General features: G+C 33.1%; 1 protein-coding gene across 2 annotated transcripts; it reads right to left on the reverse strand.

Annotated features, from left to right (window-relative positions):
* Positions 1-6,086: 6,086 nt before the first annotated feature.
* On the reverse strand, positions 6,087-14,917 carry LOC308657090 (pancreatic alpha-amylase). 2 transcript variants are annotated; one of them, XM_081308548.1, is made up of 11 exons: positions 14,874-14,917; positions 13,251-13,428; positions 12,747-12,893; positions 11,741-11,938; positions 10,793-11,023; positions 9,907-10,040; positions 9,036-9,158; positions 8,843-8,942; positions 7,794-7,912; positions 7,581-7,706; positions 6,087-6,304 (listed from the first exon to the last, which is right to left on the reverse strand). In XM_081308548.1, exons 2-11 carry the CDS (start codon positions 13,416-13,418, stop codon positions 6,115-6,117), a joined length of 1,536 nt encoding a protein of 511 aa, XP_081164674.1. In that variant the 5' UTR covers positions 13,419-13,428; positions 14,874-14,917; the 3' UTR covers positions 6,087-6,114. The 2 variants fall into 2 exon arrangements, with proteins under 2 accessions (XP_081164674.1, XP_081164673.1); XM_081308547.1 differs by lacking the exon at positions 14,874-14,917 and having other exon boundaries at positions 13,251-13,464.
* Between the last annotated feature and the right edge of the window lie 4,628 nt (positions 14,918-19,545).

Consider the following 19,545-nt stretch of genomic DNA (forward strand, 5'->3'; position numbering starts at 1 on the left):
GAAATTACTCAAAATGAATGAACAAGTTCAAGGAACAAAATGAAGCTAGTTAGGATACAATTTGACCTTACTTCAGGTTTAGGGCAATGACTGGAGACTTCAGGGCACTGTTGCAGTGGTCTGGAATAAGACACTGTAACAGCTGGTGGTTGAAAAACATGGTGATTATGATGTTCCTGTAAGACTTGAAAATATCTTAGTTCCTCTTAATGTCTTCAGCCACTAAAGGAGAGTAGAGAAATTAGGAAAACTTAGAGGTAATCAACCTTGGATTAGTTTTAGACAAGCACTTCTTGAATGACATACATGTGTATTTGAAGAACCAACTGGAATCTGATCTGAAGTTTAAAATAGCAAAAGGAACTGATGCAATAGGAAGGCAGAGATGCCAAGCTTTGATCCTGCTGTCAGTCACTTGTTGGATATGTGCAGGACCAGGTGAAGAGTTGGGGCTCTTCGCAAAAGCAGCCTCTAAACCTCAGTTACAGACTAGCTTTCATCAGTGGCACATAGGCTGAATGTGGCAATATTTCAAGTAAGAGTACCATATCACTTTCTGCTCCAATTACAAAGCTTTGTGATTTCCTTTTCTTGTTTGAATTAGACGTTTACCAGCTCTCTGTACTGAGAATAAGCAACATTTTTTTGAAGAGATGAGGAAGTATCCATTTAGCCAGAAATAGTATTTAGTATATTACAATTTCTCATTTAATACAACACACTGAAAGAATAAATATCATTTTCACTTAAGGAAACTGAGGTTCAGGGAAATTTTTTAAAGTCCATTGATTGAGTTGATCAAAAATATAATCTTTTTATCATTTAAAAAATCCTTAAATGTATTAATAAAAATGGTGAGATGTGTTTGGCAAATTGGCAATTATAGAGATATAATATATATCACTTTTTAGTTCACATTTGGGTCGTACTGTTTGTACCCAAACCCTTTCAACACACCAATTTGAACCTTAAAACATATTATATGAAGAGCTCTGAACTACACGTGTTTTTTTTTTTTTTTTTTCCTGAGTTTCTGTTCAAGGACAAAAACAGCAAACAGACTATGTTTGCTCATCTGTTCACTTTCTTGTGAAAGACCTTTCATAGTTCTTTTAATACATCACTTTCACTTCTGCTTTTAAAATATTGTTTTCCATGAGATCTCTTAAATGATTTTTTCTAAAATGTTATCATTTTCTGTGCAAATAAGTTACATCAGTTATATATAGATTTGTTTCTTTATAGTTTTTTTTTTTGTTGTTTGTTTGTTTTTTGAGAAAACTTGCAAGGGCAAACAAAACAGAAGAATAATTGAGACTCAATTAAACCAGCATGAAGACCCTGAATGTTTTTTCCGTTACTTTCAAAATGATTGAAAGCTTTTACTTTGATATATCCAAAAGAGCAAAATTTTCCAAAAACTTTGGTTTAAATGATTAGGGATTTTTACTTTCCTTTGCAAAAACTCATTGTTATCTTCATAACTCAGAAAGTGATCTCTTTAGAGATTTGGATAATTGAAAGTGTCTTTGTAACAGGGTTACTCCTTTGGAATTGTCTTTTGCTTTCCCCTCCCTTTTCCTTTTTGCCTTTCCCTAGTATGGTTGCTGAAGAGAAACTCTATCCCTATGGTTGAGTTGTTAACTACTAAATCTCTCTTCAGATTTATAGCATCTGGAACATCTGATACCTAAGATCACCTTTCCTTAGTCTTTGGTTCTACACATTAACTAGCACAAAGCAGGTAAATTTAAAAAAAAAAAAAAAAAAAAAGAAGAGAAAAAAAAGAAAGAAAGAAACTGCAGGAGCCTGCCCCTGGAGGTCAAGTCTATTACAATGTTTCAGAGAAGAACAGATGTGCCTAAGATGATAAAAGTCCTCACTCAGCACAGAAACTTCCTGCCCTGCTGCTCCTTTCCCTCCCTGGGTATAAAAGCCTGGTGTGCCCCTGTCCCCTGCCAAGATACAGCTTTGGGGCAGTAACCTCTCAATTTTCTCAGGATGGCTGGTCCTTGAATAAATCTGATTTCTTTCTACAAACTTTCTCTTTTCCTGAATGTTGGCCTTCCAGAAGTGGGCAGCCTGACACTTTAATTCTGGTAACATCTTTTTAGAAGTTTTTATTATATATTGATCTAACAGCTAAATGATCTTTATGTGGAAGCCCAATGATAATAATAACAATGTTAATGATAAAAATATTGAACTTACTTTTTGGACAGACACTGAGCAAATGTTCCAGCTATCCTCTGTGGTCAGTCATTCTGTGTGATCACAAAGACATAAATAAAAGGGGCCTGAAACATGCCTTCTGAATTGCAATCCCTAGTTAATGTAAGCCTTTAATTAACACAGTTCTTTGTAGATGGTATTAGAGTAATAAGTAACTCAGAAAATACCCTGTTCTTGCTTATTGCCACTCTTACATTATTAACTAAAGTCCTAAGTTATTCTTGACAACTAAAGCAATAGTAACAACCTGTTTGCTATGACTTCTTTTTTTTTTTTTCATGTAGAAAAACAGATCCCATTTTGGGGTATTTATCTTGGGCAGCCAGAATTCGTGTTTTTCTGTGTTGTCATCCTCAATTTGGCTGAAATAAAGTGTGTGTTCCCACGATCCCAGCAGCCTCAACTTGCCATTTTGGTTGACAAATATAAGTTTGTTTGCTAAGTTTTGACTTGCAAATGAGAGTCTAATCATGACTAAGGACAATTTTCAATAAAATAGTTATTTTTTTTCCTTTTATGACAAGAGAAATAACTTAGTAGTTTCATAGGCAGGATTAATTCTATAAACTAAAATGAAATATTAAAATAAAAAAACATTAACAAATTACTACAAATAAAACAGTACTATAAAGCTCTAAGAATATAGTAAAAATGAATTTTAAATTTATTATATCTAGATTAGTATGGCATCATTATACTGATATTGTTTTAAGAATACTTTGTTGATTTAGTATGTCATGGTTTTTAAATGCTAAAAACATGATGGCTTTTGCAGTATTGAGGATATATCTTTACCTCAGCAGCATGATGGGTACTTTACTTTTTCATGACTTTCATAAATCAAGAAATCAGAGCTAATCAGGAATTAATTAAATTTGGGAAGAATTGAGGGGAGCATGAGTAAACCATCTTCATTTCAAGATTATATCTCTACTAGTTTTTTTTCTTCTCAAAAATTGATGTATTTCTTATTTTATTCTCTTTCATTATATTAATTAATTTTACAAATAATTATTGAATTCATACATTATATGTTCTGGATGCTACACTGAGAATAAGGATTCAATAAAGAGCAAAATAGGCATTTTACATAATACTAATGAGTAATAAGAAGGATGATGTGGGCAGTCATGAAAGAAATAAGGGGCTCTGACCTAATCCATAGGTCAGCCATTGAACTAAGATTTGAATGATGAATAGATCATACCAACCAAAGGAAGAGAGAGTAATCCACCATATTGAATATGGCTGTGAAGTAGAATACAGTAAGAATAGAGAAGAACATAAGACTGATAGCATAAATGTTACAGATGATAAGAAAGACGGATTTATTGATGATGGAAAATAGTCAGTGGAGAGATGAGAAATGATGTTGATACTGTGTAAAACATAAAAAACATAGAAAAGAGGTTTATTTATTCTCAGTTTTAGATGCCAAGAGACCAAGATTGGGTGGTCCCATTTGTTTGGCCTCTGGTGAGGGTCTCATTGTGAATGGCATCATGGTGGGAACAAATATAAAGGGATCACATAATAAGACAAGAAGCCAATGAGGGATTTAGGAGTCAGACTTACTCTTTTGCAACAACTAACTTTTGAGAACTAACCAAGTTCCCACAGAATTTCCTTAACCCATTAAGGTGATAGCACCCTCAATGACCTAACCAACTCCCACTAGGCTTTACCACATGAAGGTCCCATTGCCTCTCACATCACCAAATGGGGACCAAGACCAACACATGACCCTTGGGAGACAAACCATATAAAATCAAAGAATGGACTTATTTAGTTATCCATTTTAATTTGTACTACTGGAATTGAACCAAGGGTCTTGTGAATGCTAGGCAAGTATTCCCCCACTGGGCTACATCCTCAGCTGCTTCTGAGATAAGGTCTTGCTAAGTTGCCTAAACTGATATGGACATTTTGATCTTCCTGCCTTAACTTGCAAATAGTTGGGATTATGGGTATACACTACTGAACCTAGCTAAAAGCATGGATTTTTTTTTTTTTAGTAGAAAGACTATAGTGCATATAATCTAAGGATACTAATGAGGAAGGAAGGAAAAGATGGCTACAACAGAGCGGTTAAAAAAGGCAAGACCATTGACACAGGTGGATGGAATGACCTTTGGAAGAATGTGGTATTTTGTTTTGTTTTGTTTTGTTTTGTTTTATCATGAAAGAGAAAAGAAGAAAATCCTATGGGCAAATGAATGACTATCCTTGAGGATGTTGTGGTACAGCCAGTTGGTCTCCCTTTTATACTTTTAGTTCTCAAGAATAACTGTAGAAATAGGCTGAAATACAACATCCTGAAATAAGGAGAAATGGGAATTAGCAATAACAGTCCAAGGTGCTTTTGTCCCTCCAAGAACCAGATGGATTTCTACACTTTAGCCCAGGAAATCTTGTGAATCCCAGGGATATACAATCTAGGGAAGGCTTCCTTTTACCCTCTGCTTTAGGACAAATGAGACACATGCTGATGAGACTGCATCTACCCTGTGCAGCTTTCCTGAGCCTTGGGAGAATGGCTATGCTAGGTGTCTGTTGTCCCTTGTTGCCTCTCTGTAAATAATTAACCTGCTTCATGAAAATTCATGTGTGTGTGTGTGTGTGTGTGTGTGTGTGTGTGCATGTGTGTGTGTTCTGTATCACAATAGTCACAGAAATTGTAAAAACTTGGAACACAAGATGAATTGGGCTGAAGTTGTAACAAATGCACTATGAATCTGTTTCATGGCAGAGACAGATAAATTTATAGATGAAAAGAAGAGTTTTCAATTTATTTCTTCTATCTTCTCACTTAAGCATTATAAAACAACTGAGTTATACAAAGATCTAGGTGAGTGCCATAAGAAATTCTATATTAAATTTTAAGACAATGGGGAATAAACAACTAGAGGATTGCAAAGAAAATCTGGAGAATATAGTGTCAAGAAAGCCTTAATTGAACATCCATGTTAGAGGTTGGAGCAGGAATGAAAATCCATGTGACAGCAAGTCAAAACACTGAAAGAAAATGAGAAGAGGGCAGGGGTTGTGGCTCAGCTTACCTAGCATATGCCAGGCGATGGGTTTGATTCTCAGCACCACATGAAAATATATAAATAAAATAAAAAGGCATTGTGTTCAACTACAGCTAAAACAAAATTAAAAAAAAAAGAAAATCAGAGAAGACTATAAGGAAAGGAATAGAATATTCCTGTGGGCTAAAAAATATTAAAAATTATAAAGTAGGTAATTGAAGTCCCTTCTATTTTTTTAACTATTTTTTTAGATGTTGGTGGACCTTTATTTTATTCATTTATTTATATGTGATGCTGAGAAATGAACCCAGTGCCTCACACATGCTAGGCAAGTGTTCTACCACTGAGCCACAACCAGTCTCATCTATTTTTAACTCTAAATTATAAAACCACTTCTGTATTGTGAAAACCATCCAATTGAGCTATCTGAGTATGTGAATCACCATTAAACCAGCTCTTTCTAATTGACAGAAAGACTCTGTGAGAGAATATAGACAGAATTTCAGATTATATCTATAAATTGTAGACAGAATTTCAGACTATATCTCAGAAATAAGAGATACATAGTGGACAAATGGTGTCAATGACAATAAATGTATTTCTCAAAATGCCTTTCTGAGTTCTTAGAAATTCCCTAGACAGGTAGGTTAAAGTGTGTCTTCTAAAACAATAACACCTTGCATGTAGTTTTCTTAAAATTATACATATAAGTCATGTGGTTTTTTAATGCTTGATCTTTTCAAGTTGATGGCATACAACTTATAATAAAATTAAAGGATTATGAAAACTAATGTATATACAATAAAAAAGGACACTTGATAATGCTGTGTATTTGCATTTAATTTAAATTTTACAACTTTGAATCAGCATGAATTGCAATGAATGGGTCTTCAGCAGAGTTACTAATAGAAAACTGAGCCTTGCCATCACTGGAAACATAGACTTTAATTCCTGTGCAATCTCCATTAATTTTATCTCCAGAAATGACATCACAGTATGTACCACCAGGAAGACCAGTTTGCAAAGTTGTTGACAATGACCTATAAAACAAAATTTGCTATTTAACTTAAATTCATTACTGTCAAATGTAAGAATTCAGATTGTCTCTAAAGTAAATAAACAGCTTAGTTTTGTGCCATAGAATTTTAAGCAGTCAAGATCTCAATAAGAAGAAAATGGAAACACAGAGACCTTTCCAGTGGATGTGAACAGCACTCTCAGTACAATGTAATCATACAGAACACCTATCCATTCCTAGTCAGTGGTGACTATTACCAAACCATAAAGGTTGAAGAATAGCAGTGAAGATCTACAGGAATTGCTACCCTTAGATAAAAGTACTGCCTGTAGTAAACATAAATATTTTCTATTTGTCCTTTTATGAATTTATAAAAATACTGTTTGCTTTAAAGAATTAAAATTGAAATTTTTCTTCAAACATATGTGTTTTTCAAGAGGCCAAAAATAATTAGAACTAGAAATAAAAATATTCTAGCATTTTTATGAGGAAGTATATACCTTGGAATAGAAAACTATCATGTATAAATTTATCTCAGTTTTTCTATCCAGAAAACACAAAAATTAAAGAACTAGCCATAAGATATTTTGGAAAAAATAGAGACACATTAATCACTTATTTATTTTTGGCCAAAAAAATGTAATTTTAGCCTAATCTGAGCTAAACATGAGCAGAAGTTGGGCTGGGATTGAGACATTCCAAAGCTGGCAGAGTTCTTCTGGCTGTAGTTCTCCATGTGAAAGACTCATTAGACTACAAGAATAGGCTATCAGTATCACTAAAGAAAGGCCAGCAATGAGAAGCTTTAGAAGTAAAACTAAAAAAATCTACTGAGGAAAGTCATTGGCCATAAGATACATTTCTAACACATACACTTTAAAGTAGTACTTGTCCCTGAGAGGTAGAAAGTGAAGGAGCAGATAGTGGAGTAGTTGAGATACAGAGCTCAGAAAAGATATTCCAGTACTAAGATTGAGACTGAAAGCCATGTTCTTTTAGAGATTTTTCCATCCTTATATTAACTGTTGGTATATTTAGTGGCTCATGTAATATTAGCATAATATGCATAATATTTAGTACACGATATTGCAGATGCATAAGAAAGCTCTAATTCAAACAAAAACCCTTATAAAAATAGGGGGAAAATAAATGTCATCATCATTTTTCTTCGTTACTTTTCTGATTTCTTAATTCCCTGATTTAAATAATTTTTAAGATATAAAAAAGTAAATGAACAGGAATAGAATAAAACTAGAACATAACAGTGTAAAAATTATTTAAAATCGATTTTCACTTACCAATCATCATTATTAAAGACAATGAATCCTTTGTTTCCTCTACCAAAGGCCACTTGGTTGCTACCATTATCCCACCAATTTTGAAAAGGCTGGCCATCAACCACATTTCGGAAAATAACCATGTTTCTGAAAGCATAGTATCATATAAAATGTTGATATTCTTAAACTCAAACAGTTTAAAGGAAAGTGTTAGAGGATATGTATTATTTTTACCTTATTTGGCGCCATCGATGTTCACAGACCCAGTCATTGCCACAAGTAGTGTCTGGATTAATAGTTACTTCTTTGATCACTCCATTATTATTTGGTGGTCCAATCCAATCATTAACATCCTTAATTTAAACAAAAACAGGCTTTTAACACACACACACACACACACAAACTTTTTCTTCCTTCATTACACCTCTCAATTAATTGGTCCTGCTACTTGTCTCTGCAGTGTCTTTGTTCAGAATACATCATGTACAGTATTTTTATAGACCTTTACTGAGTTCTTATCATCTCTCTAAACTCTGGTTCTTTAGGTATCTTTCTGAATTATAGGAAAATGATTTATTTTAGATATAAAGTCTCTGTAATGATGCTACTTCTGAAATCTTCAGTTTAAAAAGAAAACCCTCACTTAACATTTAAAACATCTTTATAATCTATTTCTCAGTTCAGTTTCAAAATTGATATTTGGATTAATTTTTTTTACCATACCCCTGATATTTTTCTCATTCTTACTTATCCTGAAGTGGTCTGTAAATTTTTAATTCCGTAATGTATTTCATTTCATTCATCTTTTAAGATATTTTCCTCATTTAACTTCAGCTCAGCTGAACCTTTTCTTTGCATTTCATAAAACTTTTTAAAAAAATATTTTCACAATATTCATATTTCTGATAATAAAAACAGGAAACTATTTAAGTTCTTGATAATTTTTAGCATGTGTAATCTTCATATCAACTCTATGAAATTGGGTACTTATGGTAAGTATATATTTTATACCCTGTAACGTTCTTATTCATAAGTTTTTTTTTCTTAGTGTGTGGATATCTGTCCTATTACTGAACAGTTTTCATACTCTTTGAAAAAAAGAGAACATAAATTTTATGTATTCAATATCCTTTCCATTACTAAAATCAGAGATTAGTCTTAGGTTTCCATTTAAATGAATACTTGATGAATAAATATTGAATGCAACAACCTCATGGGAAATTAAAAGAAAATTACCTACTTTTTCTTGAGAAAAAGATATTTTGAACAAATTCAAAACTTACTTGTCCATTCACAAAGTTTCTTTGCCAACGGTAGCTTGACATTACTCGTGTAAATCCATAAGGATGAGCAAGCATAAATCCAACTGCCATTTTATACAGCCTGAAAGTTATAAAAATATATTAAAATACAATAGACTATTATTACTCTCATTGAAAGGAGAGTTAAAGACATATAGAGAGGTTTTTTTCCTACCTTGCATCCCAGAACGTAAGAATGGATGCTCCTCCAGCTCCATGTCCTCGTTGGTTGTCATGGTTATCCACAAAGACTAGAGCTCTGTCTGAGGGCATGAAACCCCAACCTTCTCCCCAGTTCCTATTAAAAAAATAAATATTTTTATTCTTTTACAATTGGTTTAGGGTAACCTAAATCTGCATCTCTTTTTATGTAGCATCCTTAGATAAACTCTCTAATTAATTATTCCATAGAATTTAGGGTTTTTGTAGATTAACAAATCTATAAATTCATTCTGTGATTGTATATATGTAGAATTCCTTGTATCCATTCATATGTAAGATTTTTGTCATAAAATGGTTCTTTTAAAGGTTTCAGGATATGCATTTTATGTTGATTTCTGAAGGGTTAATATGCATATCACACTATACAGAAAGGCAAACGTAGTTAAAATGAGGCTTCAACTGTATTCCTTTAGAATGAACACCTTAATGTTTCAAATGAGTTTTTTAATGTTGTTTAATGTTTTTAATGAGTTGAGAAAATGCATACTATTCAATAGTTATGGCCAAATTGTAGGTATTTTATAAATGGTAGCATCCTCTGAAAAATAACCTAGCTTTAATAGATTATAAGGAAACATTACTCAAATCTAGAGTACTCAAATAATAGATAGATGAAAATATTTAGGTGATGTTTTGGTTTCCAGAATACATCCTGGAGACTGATATTCTAACTTAAAAAGATGGTTAATCATGGTTTAAAGAAGAATAACATTTATTAATAATCTACTTCTTGATTATCTAAGAAGGTTCTAAGACGATAACTCACCCTGGAGTAGTATGTCTAATAGATCTGTAAAGTACTACAAATCGCAAATTATATTTACTTTAAGTAAGCCATCTTCTCTCCATTCCACCTGCGAATAACTGTGCCCAGTTTTGCACCATACTTGAATTCTGTCACACGGCCATTTCCAAAGTACTCACTACTTGTAATTGCCTCACCACCCAGATCAATCACCTGGTTGATACACAGGGGGAAATATCATTTTAATGTACAAACCTTTTAAAGTGTTTAATGAAAAAATTAATATAACATAAAATAGCCTTAAAACATCTATGTTATTTGAAATACTTAAAACTGCTTTCATCACACTGAGATTCTTAATTTGTTTTGATAAAATATGTCACAATATTGAAAGAGATATCTATGATGAAGTAACCTGTGGTCCTGTGAAAATCCTGATCTCATTTAGTCTTGCACAATAATTAGAAAAATAATAGTTCACACTATCATAGAACTCACTATCTGATCAATATTTCTCAATGCTCGATAATTATTAATACGTTTAATTTTCCAAAGAGAACAAAAACATAAACTTTCTCATTATTCCTTTTCTTTAGATGAAAAAAAATTGTTTCACAGAAAGGAAAATTAATTTCACTATAAACGTAGATAGCTAGTAGTTATATAGTGAAGATTCAAACTCTGGCTTAGAACAACAACTATGTACTTTTTGGTCTTGTATAATGACCTCTGGAAGGTAGTAAATAGCTGTGATTTGTAGCCTAAATAAATGTTCTGTAGTTCCAAAGAACACACTTTGATAAAAAGTTAAACGTGTTATTTCTAAATAAAAATTTTAAGAATACTACAGTATATTAATGACTCACCCATTAACCTACAGAAATTTCTTATTGAATTAAATCTGCCATTTATTTTCTAGTGAATGAAATGATATAGTTTTTATGCACATATATAGATGAATGTACCTCCTGGAAAATGAAAGGCCTGCTTCCTCCAGGGAACCATTTTGTGTTTAGATTATGCAGTTTATCCAAAACTGCCTTTATGTCTCCAGGCCACATATGCTTAGAAGCATCCAGTCTGAACCCAGCTACACCAATATCAATGAGATGGTTCATATAATTGGCAACTTGGGTGCGCACATAATCTTTCTCCAGGGCAAGATCAAGAAGACCAACCAGACGACAATCTCTGACCTGTTGAGGTAAAAATTTTGTTGTTGTTGTTTTTTTTTTAATATCATCTTTCATCTGAGAATCCATTTGATCATTTATTCATTCATTTATTCATCAAAAGATATTTCCATAATTCATTTTTTAAATTGCGCATTGGGAATATCGGCATTATTCTGTGGATGCACTTTGAAATATTTTCTAGCATAAAAATGGAGAAGGTAGGAAAATGAGTAGATGAGCTTTTTAGTTGATTGGAGGAATTTATTTATTTATTTATCCTTCTGGGATTGAGGAGTGAACTCAGTGTCTGCCTTACACATACCAGGCAAGTATTTTTTTTTTTTTTTTTTTTTTTTTTAAAGAGAGAGTGAGAGAGGAGAGAGAGAGAGAGAGAATTTTTAATATTTATTTTTTAGTTCTCGGTGGACACAACATCTTTGTTGGTATGTGGTGCTGAGGATCGAACCCGGGCCGCACGCATGCCAGGCGAGCGCGCTACCGCTTGAGCCACATCCCCAGCCCCCAGGCAAGTATTCTATCATTGAGTTCTATACGTAGTATCATGACTGCAGAATGCTTTGGATTATTGAGTTTTTTTATTGTTATGCAGTCATGGTTAGTTATTTTCTGTAGGAATCTAAACTAGTGTTTAAAATCAGTGTTTAAGTAAGCTACATGTGCATAATTAAAGGCATAGATAGTTCTTTATTCAGATCATTATTTTAAAAAGAAAATTACCTGATAAGCATCATTATAGCTTTCAATGCCGCCACTTGAGGTTCTACATTTACCATCATTAAAATCCCAACCAGAGTATGGAACTGCAGGAAACTCCCTATTTCCAGCATTGAAGTAACTTCCACAAGTACTGCTTGTTCCTGCACCTCCCCCTTCACCACACATATGATTAATTACAGCATCCACATAAATTCGGACCTGAAAAGCAAAGGGTTTACTTCAGTTTGATTTTAGGAAAAATCTGACACATTATTGATTGAACTTAACAGAATATTCATTAAAATCTAAAATATTTCTTTATTATTGCATAATTTCATTTTCCTATAAGACTAAAAAGTGACGCATGAAAGGAAACTAATGTGAAATGAAGAGTGATATCCATTCTAGTTGTCTGGTCATATATTTACAAAAATGATGAATTGAGAAAAGCAGAAACTATGATAATTATTAAGAAAGTCATTTTAGAGGAATAAGTTGAGACACAAGAAATTATTAATTTTTGAAATTTCAGTGGATCACAAGGAAAAAGAAACAATTAGCCTTTATTCTCTGCCTAGGATCTGAAGAAAGGAAGATAGATATTGCCTATCTTTACACTCCTCACTCTAAAGTGAAAATGGCTATTTATTATTTAAAAAAAAGATGAAGAAGAGTACTCAGGAATTTACTTGTAGATAAATCACATAAAATTCACAGCAACTATTATAATTGGAAATTTTAATACTTAATAAGAAATGTATTTAGTTATAAGGGTTAAAGTTGATGCCTTGCTTTACAAGTGAATTATTCTTTAAACTTTAATAGTCTTTTCTTTAGTAGATAAATGGCACATATGTGATTATTTATAAAGGTTGAACATATAGCAATAGTTCATTTTGAGTTATTGCTCAAGTATGAAGTTAAATTTTAAAAAATCAAGTCCCAAAAACTTACTGCTCAAGAGAGAAAGAAAAAGAAGAAATTATCTTCCTATGTAATACTTTTAAAGAAACTTAAATTCACTTACACCAACATTGTTACACCTAGTCACCATGTCTCTGAACTCATCTTCATTTCCAGATCTTGTGCATATTTTATAGCTAATTGGTTGGTATCTTTCCCACCAAGGTCTTGAAGGGTTGTTAACAACAATATTTTCATTAGGTGGTGAGATCTACAAAGAAAGCAAACTTAATAAGTATCAAATTATAGCTTATTTTATATCATTAAAACCTCTAAAACAAATTAATAACCTAAAATTATTGCTGAATCTTTGTACATGCAGCTACAGTACTTTATAACCACTCTAAAACATTAACATCCCATTAAAGATGTCCTGCTGTTATTCTGAAACAAAACATAAAGTTGACACCAATTCTAATTTTTTTTTCTTTCTCAAAAAACTGTTTCAGAGGACTTATATGAGAAGTAAAATATTATCTCAGATTCACAGAAATGGGTTGCCATTTTACTATATCATTTATCATAAGCGCAAGTAAATGTTGCAATTTATGATGTGAACAATCCTTACCTGAACTCCTCCAAATCCATTGGGAGCTAAGTATCGCTCACATTCCTTAGCAATATCAACCCAGCGCCACTCAAACAAGTGGACCATAGAGGTCCTTCCCTGTTGAGTGTTTGGGGAATACTGAGCCCAACACAGCCCAAGGGCTGAAAGCAGCATAAAGAACTTCATTTTGCTCTGAAGCTGCCACTGTTCTTTCTAGCAACTATTTATATTCCTGTAAAAAGAGCACATTTGACAAAGCAAATGTTAAGATGAATAAATATTTAGAGTACAAACACTGGAATGTGAAAATGATTATCAATAATAATGTTAACTCAAGAGGTGAAGAACATTCATATGATATTTGGGGGTGGGTGGGTAAGGGGGGAGTGGGAGGGGATGGAAACAACTTTTTATGTATTTTGTATTGTATGTTTTCTTCAACATGTAACCAATCAGTATCTTGTCAATATAGTCAGCCAATCGATCGACCTCAAAAAAAAAAAAAAGAACATTCATATGATCTCCCAAGAAAATAACCTTAAATGACCTTTTAGAACTTAATGTTGTTCTTATTGAAAGAATATTAGCCTTTTCAAATATCTGGCATGTGACATACATAAACAGTCCTCATTCATATATTATTTAGCTATAAGTATATCTTATTTCTGATATCCTTCACTAATAGAAAGAAAGTTACAATTAGACACAACTTATACTCAAAATCTTGTTTGAGCTATTTATCTGCAATGTTTGTAATATTTCAATTTCCAAAAAGAAACAAGACATTAATTTTCTTATCCTCCTTCCCACACACAAATTTTTAGTTACATTTCTGCATTAAATTTTTTAAAACTACTTGAAATTTAAATGCCCATGAATTGGAGAATTAGACCCCCTCCCATCAAATCAAGTGCTTAATAATATGGCTAGAGTACTAGATTTTGTGCTAGAATAGTAGAATTTATGCTGGAATAGTAGGATTTGTGGTTGTTATGATTTTCTCCCCGTAGCCAAATATCTTTTTATGTCTAGTAAAACACTAAACAAAGAATGCACATCCTTTTCCTCCTTAATTAATAGTATATTTGGGAAAATTTTATCCATATTTTCAACAAGAATTGAGTGTTCTCCTTTGCCAAGTATTAAGGATGATATTAGGGATACAATGATGAGCAAGACAGTCATTTTTCTATTCCAAGAGAGCTTGCATTCTAGTAGAAGAAAAACAAAATATGCAAGTAAATATAATATTAGTAATGAGAATAACAATGATGATAAATAATTTCAGATTTCAATAAAAACTACTATGAAGTAACAGCATAATAAAATAGAGAGTAACATCACTATCAGAGTATATCAGACTAGATGGTCAGTGAAATATTACTGAGGGAGTGATTTTAGCTGTGAATTAAAGAATTAAAAATAAGTAGTCATTTGAAGACAAGGAAAAGAACAATATAGATAGAGGAGAAAGCAAAAACTCATGGGTGAAAAAATCTTGGAATACTCGAGAACCTTTTTTTTTAAGTTAGCAAGGCTAAAGCATGTGTGAGAAATGGAAAAGCAAATGAATTGAAGACAGATAGGTAGGTCAGATTTTAGAACATATCAAAAAAGAGCGGCTGTAAGGAGTGCTGAAAGAGAATGCTGTACTTTAAAAGGAAATCATCATTGCCCTTGGAGGAAATCAGAAACTGGAGTTTAAGAATGGAAGAAGGAAGATAAGTTAGAAGCTTTTTATAGTAGCCCAGGAAAGAGGTGGGTGACTTAGACTAGGGCATAGATAGGATGTTTCAAAGGTGAGAGGCAACAGGTTTATGGGTATATTAAATCTAAAGAATTAATGAAATGCAGACACTAAAGATATAGATATTTGATATGATATCATTTATCAAGATGAGGGGAAATGAGGAAGTACTATCTCTGGGGAAGAATTATTACTCCAATTATTCCCTAATTATTTCTCTAGTAATCACAGCACTCTCCTTTGGTCCTTCCTGGGACCAACCATGTGGACAATCAAAGTTCCATATGTTTTACATGTAAGTTCATACCTCCTGGTATTCTTCCTATGATCCTCTTCCACCATTGTTGTGTACCTGGCATATATTGAGTTAAAGCAACATCTTTATAAAGCCTACACTTTATTCCCAGGCATAGTTTATAACTCCTCTTCTGCGTAACAGCTGTTCAACTTCATATATATATATATATATATATATATATATATATATATATATATAATTTATATAGTAAATGTATTATATATATATATAATTTATATAGTAAATGTATTATAAATAATAAATATTACATGTTCACCATTCTGGACAGATCTCTTAAAAGGTAGACATCATATGTAATGTTGAACCTAGCAAATGATTAGTATGTCTAATGTGCTCAATAAATGGCAATCTAACATATACTCTGAGCTCCAAGTATCGAGCAAGACATTGAGGTTATTATGGGTTATGTCTTCATTTTATAAATAAATGAACACCATGTCAGAAATTGTATAATACTTCAATCCTTGTCTTTTCAAGAAATTCATATACATGAAGAAACTAAGGCCTAGAGAGACTGAGCAAATTGTCCAAATTTCTGTAGCAAGTGACAAGGGCAAAATATGGTAACAGGTCTGACTATGAAATGACATTTTCTGTGTTACATCAGTATTTCTTCCATATTTCTGAAATTGGGATGTTCACTATAGAAGCCACCAGCAAGAATCTATGGAGCATTGAAATGTTGCCAATTTGAGCAGAGATATGATGTAAGTATAAAATATACTTGTATTTCAGAGTTAATATAAAACCAGAACATAAAAATCAATAATTTTTTTAGTTGTTGAAATAATATTCTGAGAGACATTAAGATAAGTAAAATGTATTATTAACATGAATAACCTCAGTAAATTTTTTGCTTCTTTACAAATGGTCATTAAAAATGTTAAATTATGTATGTGATATGTTCGATCCTAGTAGAATTATTCTAGAAGTTAAACATGAGAAGGGATACAGCCACACAGAAAAGCCAACCATAGTAAAGTGAAGGGTGAGATCATTGTGGTAAGAGAGTCATGAGTAAACTGTGTTAAGATTTTATTGACACAAAAAGTAATTTCTGACATGAATAGGGGAAGAAAAAATTGATTCAAAGAATGGGTTTGACTTTAATGAAAAATATCAGGTAAAATTCCATTTTAGTAAGAAAAATAGAATTATCAAATGTTGAGTAAAGGGAAGGAGGAAAGTAATGCTTTAAAACTGTAAGTTAAGGTGTGGGAGAACCATGGGCATCAAGGTGGTAAAGATGTATTGAGAATGCTCAAAGTCAGGAAGAAGAAAATGCTTTTTTTTGGAAGCCTACATGAAGGTACTGTTTGTTTGCTTCAGACAGGAAAGGAACTTGATTAGAACAGTATAACAGATGGATTAGAAGGCACAGGTAGCAGGGACAGAAACACTGGAAATCCCGCAGATTATTAAACAGGCAGTCATGAAAATCTGAACTAGGATTATAGCAATAAGAATGAGAATTAGGAAAGAATTGCAGATTGTTGGTATAAGGGCGACCAGATGAATAACATTTTCCAGTGGCCATACCTATTTGGAGTCTCTTCCTACATCATCTGTGGGATTGACTTATACAGTGTGTGATTTGCCTTGTAGAGTAAAATGTCAATCAATAAGAAACAAGCAAAAATTTTATTAGGACTTGCAGGAGGCAAAATCAGAGACTTTTGTGCTGTGTGCAGAGTTGTAATGAACAGATAGGTAAAGAGGTCTGGTTGTCCCTCGCCATTCCAGTCATCTGAGTTTTTGACCCACTAGCTAACAGTAGGTGAATGATGATCCAGGGCTGAACCAGCACATGAGATATTGTTTTTAAGTAATAATTAACCTCTACAGAGAGGATAGATGCAATAAATCTGGTGAAGATTGACCACAGGAAATGGTAGCTAAATAGATATCAGGGGACAAAAAAAATGGAGTTAAAGGGACTCTGTTATTTAAAGTTTGGGTGAGTGGAAAATGGCGATGCCCTTATCACTTACAGTGCAATTTAAAGGTAGAATGGTTACAGGAACACTAAATCCTGAGTTTGAGCTTTAACTTTTAAACCTACATGGGAATACAAAAACAACTTAAAAGATAGGTGTGAGAAGCAAAATATCAGAGAAAAATGGGAATTTCCAATAAAGCAATGATATTTTGAGGAATGGCACTCAGAGATACTGAGCAGAACAGATGTCATCCCCAAACAATCTCCAGGCTAACTCTGTCTGAATTATCTGTTCTGGAAAACTGTATCCTTGATAGCTGACAAGGTACCAAGAGAGACATTGAAAGCAAAGATATAACTTTGGGCAAAGCCTACCAATTGATATAAAAGATGGGGTAGAGGGTATAGGAAGGGGAGAATAAACAACTATTTCATTACCAGAGAATGGTTTTCAACAATAAACAAAAAAAGGAAAATTTGCAAGGTTTACAAGACACTAACTGGATGTGCTTGAGTATTAGAATCAGAGAGAAGAGAAGACTGATTAGACAGTTGGTGACAGTATAGGGCTGATGCTCTAAAGAGTTGAGAGAGAAGAGAGGATTCATTTGAATGTCACACTTGATTGAAGGTTACAAATTCTAAAATGTGATGGTTCAAAACATGACCTAAAGATTAAGACAAGCTAGTTTTAAATATTTCTTTAATGTAAATTTTTTAATACATATATGACAGCAGAACACATTATAATTCTTATTACATATATAGACCATAATTTTCATATCTCTTGTATACATGGTATATTCACACTAATTTGTGTCTTCATAGATGTACTTTGGATAGTACATGATCATCACATTTTACCATCATTAATTATCCCATGCCTCCTCCCTTCCCTTCCATCCCCTCTGCCCTATCTAGAGTCTGTCTATTCCTCCTATGCTCCCCCTCCCTACCTTACTATGAATCATGCCCCTTATATCAAAGAAAACATTCAGCATTTGGTTTGGGGGTATTGGCTAACTTGATTTAGCATTATCTTCTCTAATTCTATCCATTTACCTGCAAATGCCATGATTTTATTCTCTTTTATTGCTCAGTAATATTCCATTGGGTATATATGCCACATTTTTTTTTATCCATTCATCTATTGAAGGGCATATAGGTTGGTTCCACAGTTTAGCTGTTGTGAATTGTACTGCTATAGACATTGATGTAGCTGTGTCCCAGTAATATGCTGTTTTTAAGTCCTTTGGGTATAGACAGAGGAGAGGGTTAGCTGGGTCCAATGGTGGTTCCATTCCCAATTTCCAAGAAATCTCAATACTGCTTTCCAAATTGGCTGCACCAATTTTTAGGCTCATCAGCAGTGTATGAGTGTACCCTTTTCCCCACATTCTCGCCAACACATATTGTTGATTTTATGCATAATAGCTACCACTCTGACTGACTGGAGTGAGATGAAATCTTACAGTGGTTTTGATTTGCATTTCTCTAATTGCTAGTGGTGATAAACATTTTTTTTTCATGTATTTGTCGGTATGTGAGACCTCTGAGAAGTGTCTCTTCAGGTCCTTGGCCCATTTATTGATTGGTTTATTTGTTTTTGGGTGTTTAGCTTTATGAATTCTTTATATACCCTAGTGATCAGTACTCTATCCGATGTGTGAGTGGTACAGATTTTCTCCCGAGATATAGGCTCTCTATTCACCTAAATGATTGTGTCTTTTGCTGAGAAGAAGCTTTTTAGTTTGAGTCCATCCCATTTATTGATTATTGATCTTAATTCTTATGCCATAGGTGTCTTATTAAGGAAGTTGGGGACTAATCCCAAATGATGGAGATTAGGGCCTACTTTTTCTTCTATTCCATGAAGGGTCTCTACTTGTATTCTTTTTTTTTAAAGAGAGACAGAGATCGAGAAAGAGAGAGAGAGAGAGAGAATTTTTTATTTTTTAGTTTGCGGTGGACACAACATCTTTATTTTACTTTTATGTGGTGCTGAGGATCCCTGCACATGCCACATCCCCAACCCTCTGGTTGTATTCTTAAGTCCTTGATCCATTTTGAGTTGAGTTTTGTGTATGGTGAAAGATAGGGGTTTAATTTCATTTTGTGGCATATGGATTATTTTTCCAGATGAATTTCATGATTGCTTTTTCTATTTCTATGAGGAATGTCATTGGAATTTTGATCAGAATTGCATTAAATCTATAGTGCTTTTGGAAGTATGCTCATTTTGATAATATTAATTCCCCCTATCCAGAGCAAGGTAGATCTTTCCATCTTCTAAGGTCTTCTTTGACTT

Source organism: Spermophilus citellus, assembly GCF_964194105.1.
Source record: "Spermophilus citellus genome assembly, chromosome: 9".
Lineage (NCBI taxonomy): Eukaryota > Metazoa > Chordata > Mammalia > Rodentia > Sciuridae > Spermophilus > Spermophilus citellus.

Bases quoted from the DNA above. Each gene is read 5' to 3' on its own strand.
- LOC308657090 (XM_081308548.1), bottom strand. From the start codon at position 13,418: ATGAAGTTCTTTATGCTGCTTTCAGCCCTTGGGCTGTGTTGGGCTCAG. The intron at 8,943-9,035 runs GTAGGAAAAAAA...TATAACTTTCAG, and splicing joins CTTACGTTCTGGGATGCAAG to GCTGTATAAAATGGCAGTTG. The intron at 7,913-8,842 runs GTAAGTTTTGAA...GTTTAAATTAAG, and splicing joins GAAACTTTGTGAATGGACAA to GATGTTAATGATTGGATTGG.